Below are 16,959 nucleotides of genomic sequence, written 5' to 3' on the forward strand. Positions count from 1 at the left end.
ATCGAAAAGAAAGTACATTTTCCACTAAATGTTTATTTGCATGTACCTGTTTCTGCATAGCTCACATAGTAGCTTCAGACATAGCCAAAAAAAGAGAATAGCTTGAAGTATGAAGTTTTTACATGGTTTGACTGGGTAGCTCAGCATATAAAAATAACGAAAAGGTCAGAGCTCCATAGTACTTCAAGGATCAAATATTAATATGCGAACTTGGTTACTAGGGTTGGGTATCATTAATAAGTTGCTGATACAATACATACCTCTATACCGTTAGCATTCTATTCGATATGATTCGATACGATATATTTCAGATTTCAATATAGTTCAGTAAAAAATAAAGCCTAACTCATGTCTGTGATACTAAAAGCCTTAAGAAGTTAAACCACTTCTTGTGTAAAGTTAATATGAAACACACATCGCATAAAAAAGTTTCCTTCCTCCCAACAAGCAACAAAACTGTAGCGCTGTAACAAAATAATTTAGTAACATATACCAAAAAATGCTCTAGGTGATATATCGATAAAGCAGCCCTCAATATCGATACTGTATCATCACATTAAACGATTCGATATATTGATATTTCAGTATTTCTGCACACCCCATTGGTTACTGTTCCCTTTCCACAGATCTGATTGTAATTCAGCTTTGTACTGTCACCTGCTTGTTTCCATGGAGATAGATAACTTTAATGCCATACTGTGGAACATTTAAGGTCAAGTCTTCCATAGTTGATTCCCCTTTTTATCTGTTTGATTTAGATATTAACAACTGTATGTTACATGTGATTTGGATTTTGACTGAAGGAAAGCAAGGATGTGAAATTTCCATTGCAAATGTTTATCCTGGAACATTTACTAGGCTGTGGTTTAGTTGCTCTGCTTGGAATACTCTTTTACTATTCCATTCCATTCCATTTTCTTCCGCTTATCCGGAGCCGGGTCGCGGAGGCAGCAGTCTAAGCAGGGACTCCCAGACCTCCCTTTCCACACACACTTCTCCAGCTCTTCTGGGGGACCCCAAGGCGTTCCCAGGCCAGCCGAGAAACATAGTCCTCCAGCGTGTCCTGGGTCTTCCCGGGGCCTCCTCCCAGTGGGACATGCCCAGAACACCTCCCGAGGGAGGCGTCCAGGAGGCATCCGGAAAAGATGCCCGAGCCACCTCAACTGGCTCCTCTCAACGTGAAGGAGCAGCGGCTCTATCCGAGCTCCTCCCGTGTGACTGAGCTCCTCACCCTATCTCTAAGGGAGCGCCCAGCCACCCTGCGGAGGAAACTCATTTCGGCCGCTTGTATCCGCGATTTTGTCCTTTCGGTCACTACCCAGAGCTCATGACCATAGGTGAGGGTGGGAACGAAGACTGACCGGTAAATCAAGAGTTTCGCCTTTCGGCTCAACTTCTCTTCACCACAACTCTTTTACTAATGTATTATATTTACCTCTCTACAACCTATAAACTAGAGAACTATTACACAAACATGACTCTTTAGAGCTTTTAACCATGTCATTATTGTTTCCCCTTCTCATTTACCCATTTGAAGTTGTGTTTAGTGTAGTTCATGCATGTTTGGGTCATCTTTATTCTCAAAACGTCACTGGTCCGATCGCAAAATGACTGAGGTCGTATAGCCATGATTTTTACACAGTAAAACATGGTCTGCTGCTAACCATAGGAGCGGCTGACAGGGTTTCTTGGTTTGAAAATTGTGCTTTAAAATGTCTAAAATTATGTAATGATCCACGGGTGTCATAGCTTATAACTATACAGCAGATAAAAGCACAATGTGTCTTCTTTACCATAAGATAAGTTCGCCAACTCCACTCTGTTACTACTCTGTCTTCTTAACCCTGTGATGAGACCCTCTTCATCTTTTCACTCCCCAAAATAAAAACGCGTCTGTCTTTGTCCTGTGACACCCTCAAACTGTCAACAATGAAAAATGCCTTCAATCCACGCCATGATATGAGAAAACTTTTGTCACTGTAAACCACAAGGAGTTGATGTGAGATATTTTACATACTTCTAAAGCACTTCAACAATGCATTTAAATATATTAGCATGCTAATTTAATCTTGTGTGCATAACTCGCGTCCCAGCTGATACCCCAACAAACACAAAAGATTCGAAGCTCACAAGATGTCTGTGGTTTTGTCCTTTCTGGTCATACCTTGTCAATAAAATTTGGTCGCTGGGATGGGCTACATTGCATTTTGGCTAGTACGGGACAGTTGCATTCAAAATGTATCGGCTATTGTCCTCTATGGGCTAGCATCAGAGAGCTGTAGCTGGAAAAGAATCTATTTGTTGTCACTGTGCATGAATGAAGTCTTTCATCATCTGGCTGCTGTGCTCCACTGCGCCTGGATCAGAGCACCGTCTTCACCGTCTCTGTGAGGCCCATCCACACAGACCTATAGACTCTAGGCATCCTGAAAATGAGCGCTAGTGTCTCTATAGTTTGGAATACATTTTAATGATATATATTTTTACTTTTTAAAACAAATCCAAACAATACAGATATATTACAATACATTTCCAGCAAGATTAAAAATAAAAGTAAAAAAAAATATTAGTCCTGCAACCAATTTTCTTCTAGCTTCACTGACCTTTGAAATCTTACAAGAATTGCAAAATGGGCACCCCTGTTACATCTGAATGACCCTAGCTGCCAGTGTTCTAAAATACCCCTAAAAGCCTCTTAATCTGAAAGCCCCTCTCCAAACCTGCAAGCGGTGACATTTTAAGTCAAATTAATCACATGCAAAGGTTAAACTATTCTGAGGGTCTAATACACAGTAGGGGTGATTCCCAGCAGGTCTGGCTGTACTGGCAACCATTTAGCATACAATGAACTTCAAACTTTTATAAAATTTCCTCACTTTGGTGTTCTGACATAAAACAGACTACAAGACCATCCAAATATATACTCTATCTATCATTATCTTAGGTTCAGTGAAGTTAAAGGCATTGTACCTGTTCTTAAAAACATGAAAAACTGAACTTGTTCATCACTGTGATGCACTTTCCACAACTTTCAGACGCCAGAGCAGTATTTTGCTCACAATGTTAACAACAACTTGCATGCTAATTGCATACTTTTTGATTCTCAGAATAAAACATTTTATAATTAGATGTGGGAAGTACAAAGGAGGCATATTTTGCTTAAGAGCCGCTTATACAATATATTTTTACTGGTGCAAACAAATTTTGCTCAAATACTTGGAAAAAATCAACTACAGGCTCATAAATGTTATGCTTAATTTATTTTCTTTGCTTTTTGTCCCTGTTGGAAAGCACTGATGTTGCTAACACAATTGCCATGATACATATCTCAATTCTAAAAAGTAATATCTTTCTAAACACTGCAAGCAAATCAAAACTATGAAAGAAATATTGAAATGAAAAGTGCTTGATTTGTTATAATTTGTAGTTTTATACATTGAAATAAGCCCTACATAATTTCATTGCAAATCACACCCGTGCTGTACACCTCGTGAAAGCTTCAAATCGACTTTATCTGCTCCTCAAATCAAAGTCATGTGGATGCGCGCTGCCTGACAGGCTGCCCTATTTTCTCTCTCCTTGGAATGTTTTCATTTTTTTTATTCCTCCTCTCTATTCCTTCTTTGTCTTTCCTGCTCCCATCCACACTCATTGGCCTAGGCATGCTGGGGAACGATGCTGATTATTCTGTTTGGACACAAAGCGGATGAGAACACTGGACCTTTGTGGGCAGTGGGCTGTGTTAATCCTGTTTTGGGAACACGACTTGCGCCCCGTGCCAATGGCCGGCCTTTGCCTGCCCATGCCCAGGAGCTGCCACCTGGTAGGGGGCTTCCTCTCCTACACGTGGTACAATCCCACCAGCTCCCACGTGTCTTATTCTGGAGAACACAGAATCACTCCTACTGTCTCGTACTGTGTGCCTTTGTTACGTTACAGCTTTGTTTCATAAGCAGATGCTCAGATCTAAAAAAGGGTTCTGCAATATGCCAAAAAGTAGTGTCCTTTTATCTGCCATTAACAGCTAACTACAGTCATCTGCTTCTTCTCAAAGTTCACACTTCATTGTGATTGGTTAAACTGACCTCTCACTTATTCAGAGAAGGACAAAAGCTGACCAGTATGTGGAGAGAGTGAGGAAAAGTGCACGTGACCATAGAGTTGCATAAATACAATATTATCAAAATGGCATTCTCACAAGATCCGAAAACATAAGGTGGAAGACCTGAATCTTTGTAAATGTTCTTATGTTGTACAACAATAGCAATTGTATTAGTTGTAAAAGTAGTTGTTGTAATAGTAGTTGTAGTAATAGTAATAGTAGTGGGTCAGAGACAGCACCCTCTTTGAAGTTAATTTCCGTGGAATGCTATAATTTGTCCCATTAACCATGTCGGCACATAATTGTATTATAATCAAGTGAACCACTGTGACCTATGGAGAATGTTTATACTCTGTAATAGACAGTCAGGTCATTAAACAAAATGGATTTTTACTGATGGCATTTGTTATGAAAGACAAACAAAAATACTGACAATATTATGTGGTATTTGTGTTCTTTGCAAGACTGTTAGGTTCAGCTCAAATCCACTGTACTGTACAGTTCCATATTGTTGGCGTGTTGGCAAACTTTTTATAATGGTAAATGTTATCCATAGTTACGAACTGACTTTAGTGAAAAATGTCCAAAATGTAAAGACATTAAAGATATAGAATCCAGTGCTCTTACATCAACAGCAGCCCACAGTCTGTGGGAGGTCCGTGGTAAACAGTCGTCCATTCTGTGCTGCGTTTTCCATCGGAGCGTTGTGGAAGGCGTCTGAGAAGTATCAGCTGATGGAGCACAGAGTGAAGGGCCTGTGCATTCCAGGCCGGGCACCTCATGGCCAGGAACCGGGCCAACACACCCTCCGCACTCTCCTCACTCTCTCCTTTTCTCCCTCCTTCTCTCCCTCTACTCTGTCCTGCCCTTCCTCCCCCTCTCTCCCTCATTCTCTCCCTCCCTCTCTCCACCTCCCTCCTGCTACTCTCTTCTTCCCTTACTTCCTCTAATCTTTCTCATTACACCCCTCTCCTTCTCTCTCTCTGTCCTTCTCTCCCTCCCTCTCCCCCTTCACACATACAGTCAGCCTCAGCACTTCCTCCCTGCACTGCGATGAACCACCTCAAGCTGTTCCCATCTTCCCATCTCATCTCCGTCCAAGTTTGTAAAGCATCATTCAGGGTTTCTGCGTCACATGGCAACGCAGAGACTTTGATGTAGCGATACCCAGGTCTTTGCAGAGTATGTATAGGGAATGACAGATGAGTATGCACAAATGTAGGTCTCTTATGGAAAATGAAATAGCTGCAAAATATATATGGAAATGGCACCAGATGTCACAAAAAATGTCTAGAGAAAATGTTTTTTTCAAACATACTGTTAGCTGAATCCCAAAGATCGTATCATTGAATTGAATTTCAGCCATAATGAAAGTAACCAAAAAGCTTTCACTTCTGACGTGCAAAAAGCAAAATCATTTAGAAGTGGTTCTGTGTGGGCTTCACCATGAAGGTTGTCATTTGACATTGGTATGTTAGCAAAAACTGAAAATTTTGCAGGATTGCAAGATAAGACAGAAGTTAATCAACTCACCAGGAAACTTGAATTTGAGTTTATTTTTCATAGATATGTGAGATATGTAGTGTGCGAGCATTTACCCCTGTGCCTGTTCAAGATAATAAAACTGATTTATTTTCAGTTGTTGAAAACAGTCTTCATCAGGGCCGGTGTACACTTGAAAGTAGCTGAAATGCTTTGGCGTGACCACCAATAAATACACTGCAAATCAGAGTGCCTCTGCCATCCTTCTTTTATCTCTGCAAGAAATGAACCTTTCCTGAATAGCTTTAGAATGAGCTTGAGCTGTATCAGAACAAGTATAAGCCCACACAGACTATTATATACCCTTGACCCACTATCAAACATACCTGAGGAATTACACAGATATAAGACCACATGGTAATATAAAACAAAGTACTATAATCTAATGTGGAAAATCACATTCTATTGTTTAAATAAAGAGTGTTTTTATTGTCATTGTGATACCAGAATCTGTATTGTGTATCGAGTCTATGACTTCATATCGCAATAGAGAAATTTTAGTATCATGACACCAGTAACTTATATTCCCTCCTTTCATCTCACCTCACAGCACCAAGTCCTTTAGTATCTCCATCTGTCGCATGTGCATCTTTGTCCTGAGCTCACCATCGCCCCCTAGAGGATGACATTCACAAGGCGACAAATGCCTTTTTTCCCCCAACCATGACGCTTTCTATCGCAGTCAACCGACATCAACGCTACTGTGATGTTTGGGGCCCAAAGTACCTTTTGAAGTGTTGGGAGAAAAAAAAGGAAATAAAGCAAATTTCTGTGCTCTAAATCTGAATAGCACCTTTGTAGAGCCTTTTTAAACCATGTGAAATAGGCTATTGTGGCTATTGTGAGTACATGTGAATGCCTCTGACCTGGTGGCCATGCTGTTTTTTGTCACCTTTCAGTCCTTACTCGCAGTACGTGTTATCTGAGGCTAGCCAGACGGAGATACAGTGGACAGACTCTTAGCATGTGAATGTGTGGGCAGAGGGGAATTTGTGACAGTTGGTTGCGGGGCCTATATGTAGTTATAATCTGGGCAAAACATAAAAAAGAAACGGGAACTGCTTGGCTACAGTACGCACATAGTAGTTTGAGTGAATTTAGTGCATGGTATTTTTGATAAATGGGTAATTTTGTATACTTGAATTTGGGATAGAAATGTATTAGTTGTTATGATATCAATAATCTTGAACTTTGTAATAAAAAGCTGGAGTTAAGATGGAGTTAAACTGGTGTAACTGAACTGGACTTTGTGTGTTACTTTAGTAGTTGAATAATTTGGTTTATAATTTTGCTAAATAAGTCAGCGGCTATGCAAAATTACTGATTTTTTTAACGTAATGCATGCGTGTATTGTAAAATTAAGGCTATTGCGAATAATAAAAACATTTTGACTGATCTATAAGACTTCTATAAGACTTTAAAATGGCTCCTAAAACAAAACAAAAAAAAGATGACTGTAAACCATGGATAATTTGTGCAAGTCCATCTCTGTCAGTTTCTATTTAGCTCTAATTGTTAAATCTGGTGTGAGTACAGTGACTGAAGAACTTTCTCAACATACTGGTACACAGCTGGAGTATTAGCATATTGTGTGCATGTTTTAGTTTGATTGGAAAACCATTATAGGGGAGCAACCGGAGCATACCACCTAGACACCAAAAGAACATGCAAACTCAACATAGCAGGGTCTTATTTTATGCCACTATGCAGCTGTATTAAATCCTGAAATAATTATGTGTGGTAGGTATTGTTTAATATGCTTATGTTTTAGTTATTAGTTTATTTATTTACTTATTTATTTTACATTTTCTTTGGTTTCTTGATAGGGTAAATACAACAGTGTAAAAACGTATTGACATGTCCTCAATAGTTTGAAAAACCAGCTGCACAATTAGTTGTTACAGAATCGAAATTTGAATGAACACAATTAGCAAAAGCTGCAATCTTTTAAGTACCACAATTTCTCCACAAACAGCCAAATATCCTATCTTATTCTGCATTAAAACTTCTAAAACTACTTTAGATCTCGACAAACATTACCTGAAATATAAATGTTGTATTAGTTTGTCAGTTCATATATCAGTCTTTTTGGAAAACACTTTCAAAATGTGAACTTTGAATATCCTATTAATAAAACATAAATTGCAAATCTAATCACAATTCGAACGCTTGTCAGAAAAATCACCATTTGATATTTTCCTCAAATTGTTCAGTCCTACTTTAGAATAGTCTTACGTCTAATAGCAGAACTAATACAAAAGCACCAAAACAACATGCAGACTCCACATAAGAGTTTCTTTTTGTTTCACTTTGCCGCTTTGTTAAATTCAGCTGGTTTAATCTAAGTTGAAGCTAACTGCATTGGTCCTCCTCATTAGCCACTTGACTCCGGTCGGCCGTGACGCAGCAGCGGTGGCGCGTTGCCAGTGCACAGCCCCTGTAGTCAGCACGCCGCCTCCCGCCCCCCTCAAAGACGACATCTGTGAGCCTCTGCAGCTCTGCCAACTTCACAGCACACAACAGATTGTAAATGTTATCACTCCTGTCGGATTCGCTCTATATTTGTCCATGATATATACTCACCGGGCTCAGCTAACGACAACACCACCAAAACAACATTGCTAACCATGATATGACACATACATCTACAACATAAAGGTCTTGTACCTGATTTTTCCCATGTATTCAGCATTTTGTTCTCGCCCTAGTACAGTAAGTCTGCATCTATGTCAATGTCGAGACTGTGCCTTTAACACCTACATACATACATATGCTTTTAGATTTTGAGGAAGGTCCTGCCTGGTTTTTAAGCTTTTAATGTTTGTAAAGTTTATATTTTTACTTCCTGGTTGGACACTGGCAGCAGATATGCCATATGCAGAGGTAATTCTATAACCTTTACCTAGCGACCATAATGTTAACAAGGGCCAAACACTTTAATTTTGTTCACTGAAGTTTTAAATTTGTTCGTAGAGAAATTTAGATTTATAACTCTGGTATTTTTATAACTTCGTGCCGCTTCACTGATGTAAAACTATGATAAATATTTCCCACAGGCACTATCCCACCACATCAAGTAATAATTAGAAAAACATGAAAATCTGTCATATGGCACTTAAAACAACTTAACCTGGTGCGTTTTTGTGCGGGACACTACCCCCTGCTGTCTGGTATGCAGGTGTCTAATCTAGCCTGATCCCTTTGTTCCCTGTGTTTGGCAAAGGCCCGAAGCTCCCTCACTGGCCTGGGAAGCAGAGATGGCATTCCAGCAGCTCTCCATAATCCTCCGTCGGAAGTCCACTAGACGACTGGCTGGTGTTGATAAAAGCAGCTCCCAGTGGAAATGTACAGTTTTGGGGTTGCAAGAGGCTTTGGTGTGGCTCTGTTTTTGGTCCAAAGAAAGAGGACATACATTATGGAGTAAAGGCTTTTGTACAGTACTAGATATCTTTGCTTGCTGGTATTGTAGGTAGGGCGGAATGATTTTGCAATTGAGATCAGATTTATGATGTATGTTTTAATATTAGCATTTTGTTTAAAGTTCACATTTTACACACATTCAGAGGAATTAACTAAAAGACAGAAATATGAACTGACAAATTAATGCAAGAATCAAAGTCAGCAGTTTATATGATGAATATGGTGAATATTTGGATTCAGTTTTGATTAATCCTACAACCCTAATTGTAAAATCTGTTTTTAGTGTGGTCCGCTCACAAAAATACACTTGTATAGAAATATTCTGAGTTTATGCCCATTTGTACAAATTTGTGATATTGACTTTCCATTTTTACTGCAAGGTGCAATCGTGATTCGTTTTAATATAGCTGTTGCTGCCATACATATTGATCCAGAATGTACTTAGAGACACCGCCTGGAGTGTATTTCAGACATTTTTTTGCCATAATAGCACTATATGATGATCACCCAAAGCAACAAATGCTGTGATTTTCTTATGGGTTTGTCTAGTTTCCTTTTATCGTTTGCAATGGACTCAGATATGTGTTTGCGGAATTAAATATTTGTATTTATTAAAATAGCTTTTATTAACATTCCCAAATTGCTATACATGTTCAATAGGAAACATCAATGGAGAGTTTGAGGCTAACATAAAAAAGCTTGAATTTATTGTGTGTAGTTCTTTCATAGAAAACACTGTCACGATAATTACTATATCAACTTATCTTTCAATAATGAAGATGAAACAATATATTTTGGGACTCAATATATATTGTTTGTACAGTTTATTTGCAATAGTGGAGAGATTTTTGCCATGTATTAAGATACGATTTGAGCTGTAGAGGGTTGAATAAAAATATTCTATGGCTATTTATTGATTCATTCTGCTATTTATTTGTTGCAGCTTAAGCCTTTTGGTGATACAGTATATCTTAAAGCTGTTTTACTGCAATCATCAGTGGCATAAAGTAGTTTCCATATTATCGTTTATCGCAATATTCTGCTGTAGCAATACCATTGTTATTTGCCCTCCTAACATTTGTCACATGCTTTTGTTCTCTCCAGGTCCTCATCCGGGTCATTGACACCAACAACCACCGTCCTCAGTTCTCACAGCCACGCTATGAAGTGACAGTTCCTGAAGACACTCCGGCCGGTACGGAGGTCCTGACCATAACTGCCACGGATCAAGATGAGAAGAACAAACTGACCTTTACACTACTGAGCAGCACTGACCCCTTCAGTCTCAAGAAGTTCAGACTGGACCCGGGAACTGGGACACTGTACACGGCTGAACCACTGGACCACGAGACCATGCACACACATATCCTCACAGTTATGGTAAGAATAGATTGTGTTTGCAGACATCTTGACATTGTGAGAACTATGAGAAAATTGTCAGCTGTTTGAAGGGCGAGAGATACAACAGAAGCATCTAGCATGAAATGTTTGGCCAAGATATATATATAGCTTTTTATTTAGTATTGAATAATAATATATACTAATTAAGATATGTCATTATTTTACATTTTGATCTAAATGGTGGCTTAAAGGTTACAAGACATTTTTAACCCTACATGAATTTTGGGACAACCACGTGTAAGTAGTGGGTGGAGATAGGGGTTAGGTGAGAATAACAATTTTCTGAGCTCATATGCCTGAAATCCTAGATAATACAGGATTACTCAAACAAGAATGAAGCAATCAAAATACAACTCTGAGAGTGTTAATGATGAGGAAACACAGTTATAACTATAAAAGCTGATTTTATATAATCACTTTTAATATCAATGTGCTCAATCAGAGAAAGTTTCTAGTCATTTAAATGAGGATTAATCTGTTTTGAAAATAGCTGTGACATTTTTAAGGAGAGATGTTGAGGATTATTATGATACACCTTTGCTAAAAATGAATATTAATAGGCCCAATCAGCATGATATGAGCCAAGTAATTTCACCTTCAGAAACTCAAATATATTATGTATCTTTTTCATTCCATTCAGGTGCGAGACCAGGACATCCCAGTAAAGAGAAACCTTGTACGTGTTATTGTAAATGTGGAAGACACCAATGACAACGCTCCCTGGTTTATCGGCACGCCGTACTCTGGCCGTGTCTTCGAATCGGCTGCTGTGGGCACGGCTGTACTCCAGGTCACTGCCCTCGACAAGGACAAAGGCCAGAATGCAGAGATCCTCTACAGCATAGAGTCAGGTACATTACACTCTGACACTTGGAAACTGAAAAAGAAACAAAATTAGAGTTGGCTTGTTCAAAGATGTAAATGCATTCAGTAGCATATGAGTCATCCCGAGTACCGCTGCCTACTGCATCTTGATCATGAATGGAATACTTGACTTAGAGAGGAGAATATTGGAGACTTTGTCAGAGGAGTTCCCCCTCAGATTTTCCCACGGTGCTGGCAACAACGGGTCTTGTTATATGAGAAAATGACGCATGCATTGTTTAAAAAAAAAAAGAAGAAAACATATTTCCATGATCATTTAAGTCTTTGTAGGCAGACAGAGTAAATTGTATAAGTAAATACACATTATTGGCCATGATTACAGTTTAGGTTAACACTAAAACTTAAAAAAAAAAAATTCTTTAGATTTAGTTAGTAATTGTTGCCTATGATCTTAAAGGTGCTCTATGTAACTTAAACGCTTCTATGTTGCATTTATTTAATTCACTTAGATATGTTCATTGCCTCTCCAGAGACCTGACCTGTAACTTGGGCTGGTATCATCTCCTACTTGTTTCAATGGAGATATATGCAGTATGTTTAAACCATACTGTGAAACACTCCAGGCAAAGCAATTACCTAACCACTGAAACAAATAGGTGGTAGAGCCTTCAGCTTCTTCATGTTCAACCTTATTTATAATGCTCTTTAAAAACAAACAAGTTGAACAAACTGCTACCCTCCACCATAAAAGTTGCATAGCGTACCTTTGAAATAAAATAAAATTGCATGCTTGAATAAATAAGAGATACCTTTTTCATAAGACGTATATATTCTATTTGTGTTTGCTTTTTTCTCCAGGAAACGTGGCAAACTCATTCTCCATTGACCCTGTCCTCGGAACAATTACCGTCGCCAAGGAACTCGATCGCAGCAGCAAGACCCAATTTGAGCTCACAGTCAAAGCTTCGGATAGGGGGCTAACTCCACTGTCAACAACAACTACTGTACACATCGCGGTAACAGTTTCTGACAATGCCGCTCCCAAATTCACAGAAAAGGAGTACTCTGCTGAAGTCAGTGAATCAGCAAACCCAGGTACTTTCGTCAGCTTGGTCACAGCTGTCAGCCAGTCATCGATTTTCTATCAGATTAAAGGTGGCAACATCAATAACGCCTTTGATATAAACCCCAACTCTGGAGTGGTAGTGACTCAGAAGTCTTTAGATTATGAAACCACCTCTCAATATAAGATTACGATACAAGCAACCAACATGGCAGGCCTGTCCAATAATGCGACGCTTGTAATCCACTTGAAGGATGAGAATGACAATGCCCCAATATTCATCCAGAACGCATTCAAAGGTGTTATAAGTGAATCTGCTCCAGTCAACAGTATAGTTCTAACACCTGAAAACACTCCCTTTGTAATCCGAGCGACTGATGCTGACAGTGACCGTAACGCTATGCTGATTTACCAAATAGTTGAGCCCTTTGCACATAATTATTTTGCCATTGACTCCAGCACTGGCGCTATCAGAATCACTACCACACTGGATTATGAGCGCAGAAACGTATTCCGTTTTACAGTCCAAGTCCATGATTTGGGAATGCCGCGTTTATTTGCGGAAAACGCAGCCAACGTGACAGTGGAAGTGATTGACGTCAACGACTGTGCTCCAGTTTTTAGCAAAGAGCGTTATGAGGCGACAGTGATTGTGCCAACGTACAAAGGTGTAGAAGTCATTCAGGTTAACGCTACAGATGCAGACTCTAAACCCAATGCCAGGCTTCTCTATTCTATCACTGAGGGTAACATTGGTGATAAATTCAAAATAGAACCAAGTACTGGCATGATTTCAATCCAGAATGTCACCCAGCTGAGAAGCAGATACGAGCTTGCAGTTCGTGTCTCGGACGGGAGAACTGCAGCAGTTGCAACAGTTAAAATTAACGTTAAAGAGAACAAGGAGAGCAAATTGAAATTCACAAAAGAATCCTATAAATCTCACATAGAAGAAAACTCGAAGGAGAAAAAGACACTAGCAGTTATTGCAGCTGTCGGAAACCAAGTCAACGAACCATTGTTTTACAAAATATTGAACCCCGATAATAGATTCAAAATAAGCCACACTTCAGGGGTGGTCTCAACTACTGGTATTCCATTTGATCGCGAGACACAGGATAAATTTGATATTGTTGTTGAGGTCACGAGAGAGGGCAACCCAGACGAAACATCTCATGTTCTGTTAACTGTTACTGTTGATGACGTAAATGATAATAAGCCAATGTTCTTGAACCGTCCCTACCACGCGTTGGTTCAAATGGATGCTGAAGAAGGCCATATAATTCTCCAGGTTTCAGCTGTGGACAGAGATACTGGTGCCAATGCCCATATCCAGTATCAACTCAAAGAACATCTAGACCACTTTGAAATTACCCCATCTGGCGAGATCCTACTCCGAGAGAAGTTTGACAAAGACTCCCTCAATAGGGACTTTGTTGTTGTGGTAATAGCACGGGATAATGGCGAACCATCTCTCTCTGCCGAAGTTGAAGTTACAATAACTGTAGTGAACAAAGCAATGCCAGTGTTCGAAAAGCCTTTCTACAGCATTGAAATCCCTGAAAACATCCAGCTGCATTCTCCTGTTCTCCACGTCCAGGCCAGTGATGCTGAAGGACCTCGTATTGTGTACACAATCTCAGAGGGTGACCCGTTTAAGCAATTTTCAATCGATTTCAACACTGGCGTCATTCACGTAGTTCAACCCCTCGACTTTGAAACCCATCCTGCTTATAAATTGAACGTAAAAGCCACTGATTCTTTGACAGGCGCACATTCCGATGTGTTCGTAGATATTATCCTTGAAGATGTGAATGACAACGCTCCTGAGTTTCTCTCCAAAGTTTACTACGCCAATATTTCCGAAGCATCTGTGATTGGAACGTCTGTGTTGCAGGTGGATGCCAATGACGCCGATACTGGTACCAATCAAGAGCTATTCTTTCAGCTTAACTCGCCATATTTTACGATAGATCGCGACACTGGGGTAATCTCGACTGCAAAAGAGCTTGATCATGAACAGATCCAGCAACACAAATTACAAGTGCAGGTTGTTGATCTCGGAGTTCCAGCTCTGTCGAGTGAAGTTATTGTGACTGTTGATGTTACAGACCTCAATGACAATGCACCAGTGTTTACGGAGAATGTCTACAACTGCACAATCAATGAGTTGGCCCCAAGAGGCTATTTTGTTACACAAGTCCAAGCTTCTGATGCGGATAGCACTGACATAAATCATTTGGAGTTTTCTATTGTGTCTGGCAATGATGACCAAAATTTTGCAATCAACAAAAAAACTGGAGCAATTATTGTGTCCAACCACCGTCGGCCACACATGCAACCCTTCTATAACATCACCATATCAGTTTCTGATGGTGTTTTCCGCACATCTGGGACTGTCTTAATAACAGTTGTTGGAGCTAACTTGCACAACCCAACCTTCGCACAATCTGAATACGTGGTAGAACTTGTTGAAAATTCACCTGTTGGTACCTTGGTAGCTGAGGCAAAGGCCGAGGATGATGATGAAGGCATTTATGGACACATAACTTACAGAATTGTTAACGATTTGGCAAAAGACAAGTTTTCTGTTAAAAACAATGGTGAGATTTTCACTTTGGAGGTTCTTGATCGGGAGAATGCCATTGAGAAAGTGATTCCAATTTTCCTGGAAGCCAAAGATGGTGGTGGAAAAGTAGGATTCAGCACGGTCAATGTCATACTCACTGATGTCAATGATAATGCCCCACATTTCAGGGCAGCGGAATACAAAGCAACCATTGCCTCAGATGCCCCAAGGGGAACATCTGTTGTCAAAATTGCTGCATCAGACATGGATGAGGGCACCAACGCTGACATTGAGTATTCAATCGAAGCAGAAGTTGAAAACGTCGGCGAAAACTTTGAAATTCATCCCACAACAGGGGTCATTACAACTAAAGAGAGTCTAATCGGACTTGAAAATGAGCTGTATGCTTTCTTTGTCAGGGCAAAAGACACTGGAAATCCATCTAAACATTCAGTTGTTAAAGTTCACATAAGAATTGTGGCGCCAGAAACACCAATACCTAAATTTTCCGAACCACATTATCGCTATGCCATTGCAGAAGACATGCCCATTGGCACAGAGATTGATGTAATTCAAGCTGAAAGTGAGCTACCGGTGGTTTACACTCTTATAAGGGGGAACACACCGGAAAGCAACCAGAATGAGGTGTTTGTGGTTGACCGAGATGCTGGAACACTGAAGCTTCAAAAAAGCCTTGACCACGAGACTACCAAATGGTACCAACTAACTCTCATGGCCCAAACCAAACGCGAAGACTATGACATTGTTACATCAGTGAGCGTCAATATCCAAGTAAAAGATCTTAATGACAACAAACCCGTTTTCGAATCTGATCCATACGAAGCAACAGTTGTTGAGAACCTCCCAAGTGGCACCCAGGTCATTCAGGTCAAAGCCAATGATCTAGATTCTGGAACGAATGGCCATGTTGTGTACAGCCTTGACCCCAAACAAAAGTCTCAGGAAATCTCTGAACTTTTTGCTGTTAATAGTGAAACTGGGTGGATCACGACTCTAAAGGAGCTTGATCGTGAAAAAGTTGACGATTATACCATTGTTGTCCTGGCAACGGATCAAGGAGATAAAATACAACATGTTACAAGCACGCAGGTGGAGGTGACGGTTGCGGATGTGAACGATAATCCTCCACGCTTTACTGCAGAGATCTATAAAGGAACAGTTAGTGAGGATGACCCACCTGGTGGAGTGATTGCCATTCTTAGCACTACAGACGACGACTCTGAGGACATCAACAAACAAGTCAACTACTTCATCACAGGTCAGTGATTTTATATGTTCTCAAATGTGTTAAAATGAAAGCCTTCAGCCACAGTATGTAACCTTAAAGCAAAAAAATAATAATAAATACAAATCACTGACTTGACTCTTGGTTATAATAGTTCACAGTATGGCAAAATGTCTTCTGTCTATCTAATGTATCTTCATGGAGAATGTTCCCAAGTATGGTTTTAAATTTATATTTCCATTAATTAGTTATGCAGGTCATGTGCCATCTCCAGAAAGTCACATACAATACCTTTAATATAACCTGTTTTTAAAATGGAAATAGGAAAGAAGAAGAGATTTTGTCATAGTGGTGTTATAAATGATGTTGCAATGTAGGATAAAGTTCTGCGAATTTTGGACCTTTTGAAATCATGACAAAATCTGACCAAAAATAGAAGCAATAGAGGAATAGATAATGAGCAGTCTTGATGTGCTTACTGCTTTTGTCTACACACAATTCATAACAAAGCACTGGGGATTACACTTGTATTCCACTTAATATGACAATAATGTCTCATCTTCCAACAATTACACATTACTATTATCTGATAGGAGACAGTTAGGAACTATCTGTGGAAGCCCCAGCCAAATATTTGGGTCATTACATTGCAGAAGCGTATAATTATGTGAAATAATATGCTTTCTCCAGTCCTAATTAGCAAGTATGAATAACTTACTATGCCAAGTATCTAGAGAAATTAAACACTTGAATGGTGAACGGTTGTCAGACTTGTTTTCCTGGTGTATAGA

The 16,959-nt window shown here is 39.6% G+C and overlaps 1 protein-coding gene across 1 annotated transcript in view; it reads left to right on the forward strand.

The window, feature by feature from the left end:
• fat1a (FAT atypical cadherin 1a) overlaps positions 1 to 16,959 on the forward strand; it is a 99,339-nt gene that overhangs the window by 52,291 nt on the left and 30,089 nt on the right. The window contains 3 exon segments of the mRNA XM_055158265.1: positions 10,169 to 10,444; positions 11,106 to 11,316; positions 12,149 to 16,201. Coding sequence (XP_055014240.1) covers positions 10,169 to 10,444; positions 11,106 to 11,316; positions 12,149 to 16,201 — 4,540 coding nt within the window.

Source organism: Boleophthalmus pectinirostris, unplaced genomic scaffold, assembly GCF_026225935.1.
Source record: "Boleophthalmus pectinirostris isolate CB_2022bp ecotype Guang Dong unplaced genomic scaffold, ASM2622593v1 HiC_scaffold_22, whole genome shotgun sequence".
NCBI lineage: Eukaryota > Metazoa > Chordata > Actinopteri > Gobiiformes > Gobiidae > Boleophthalmus > Boleophthalmus pectinirostris.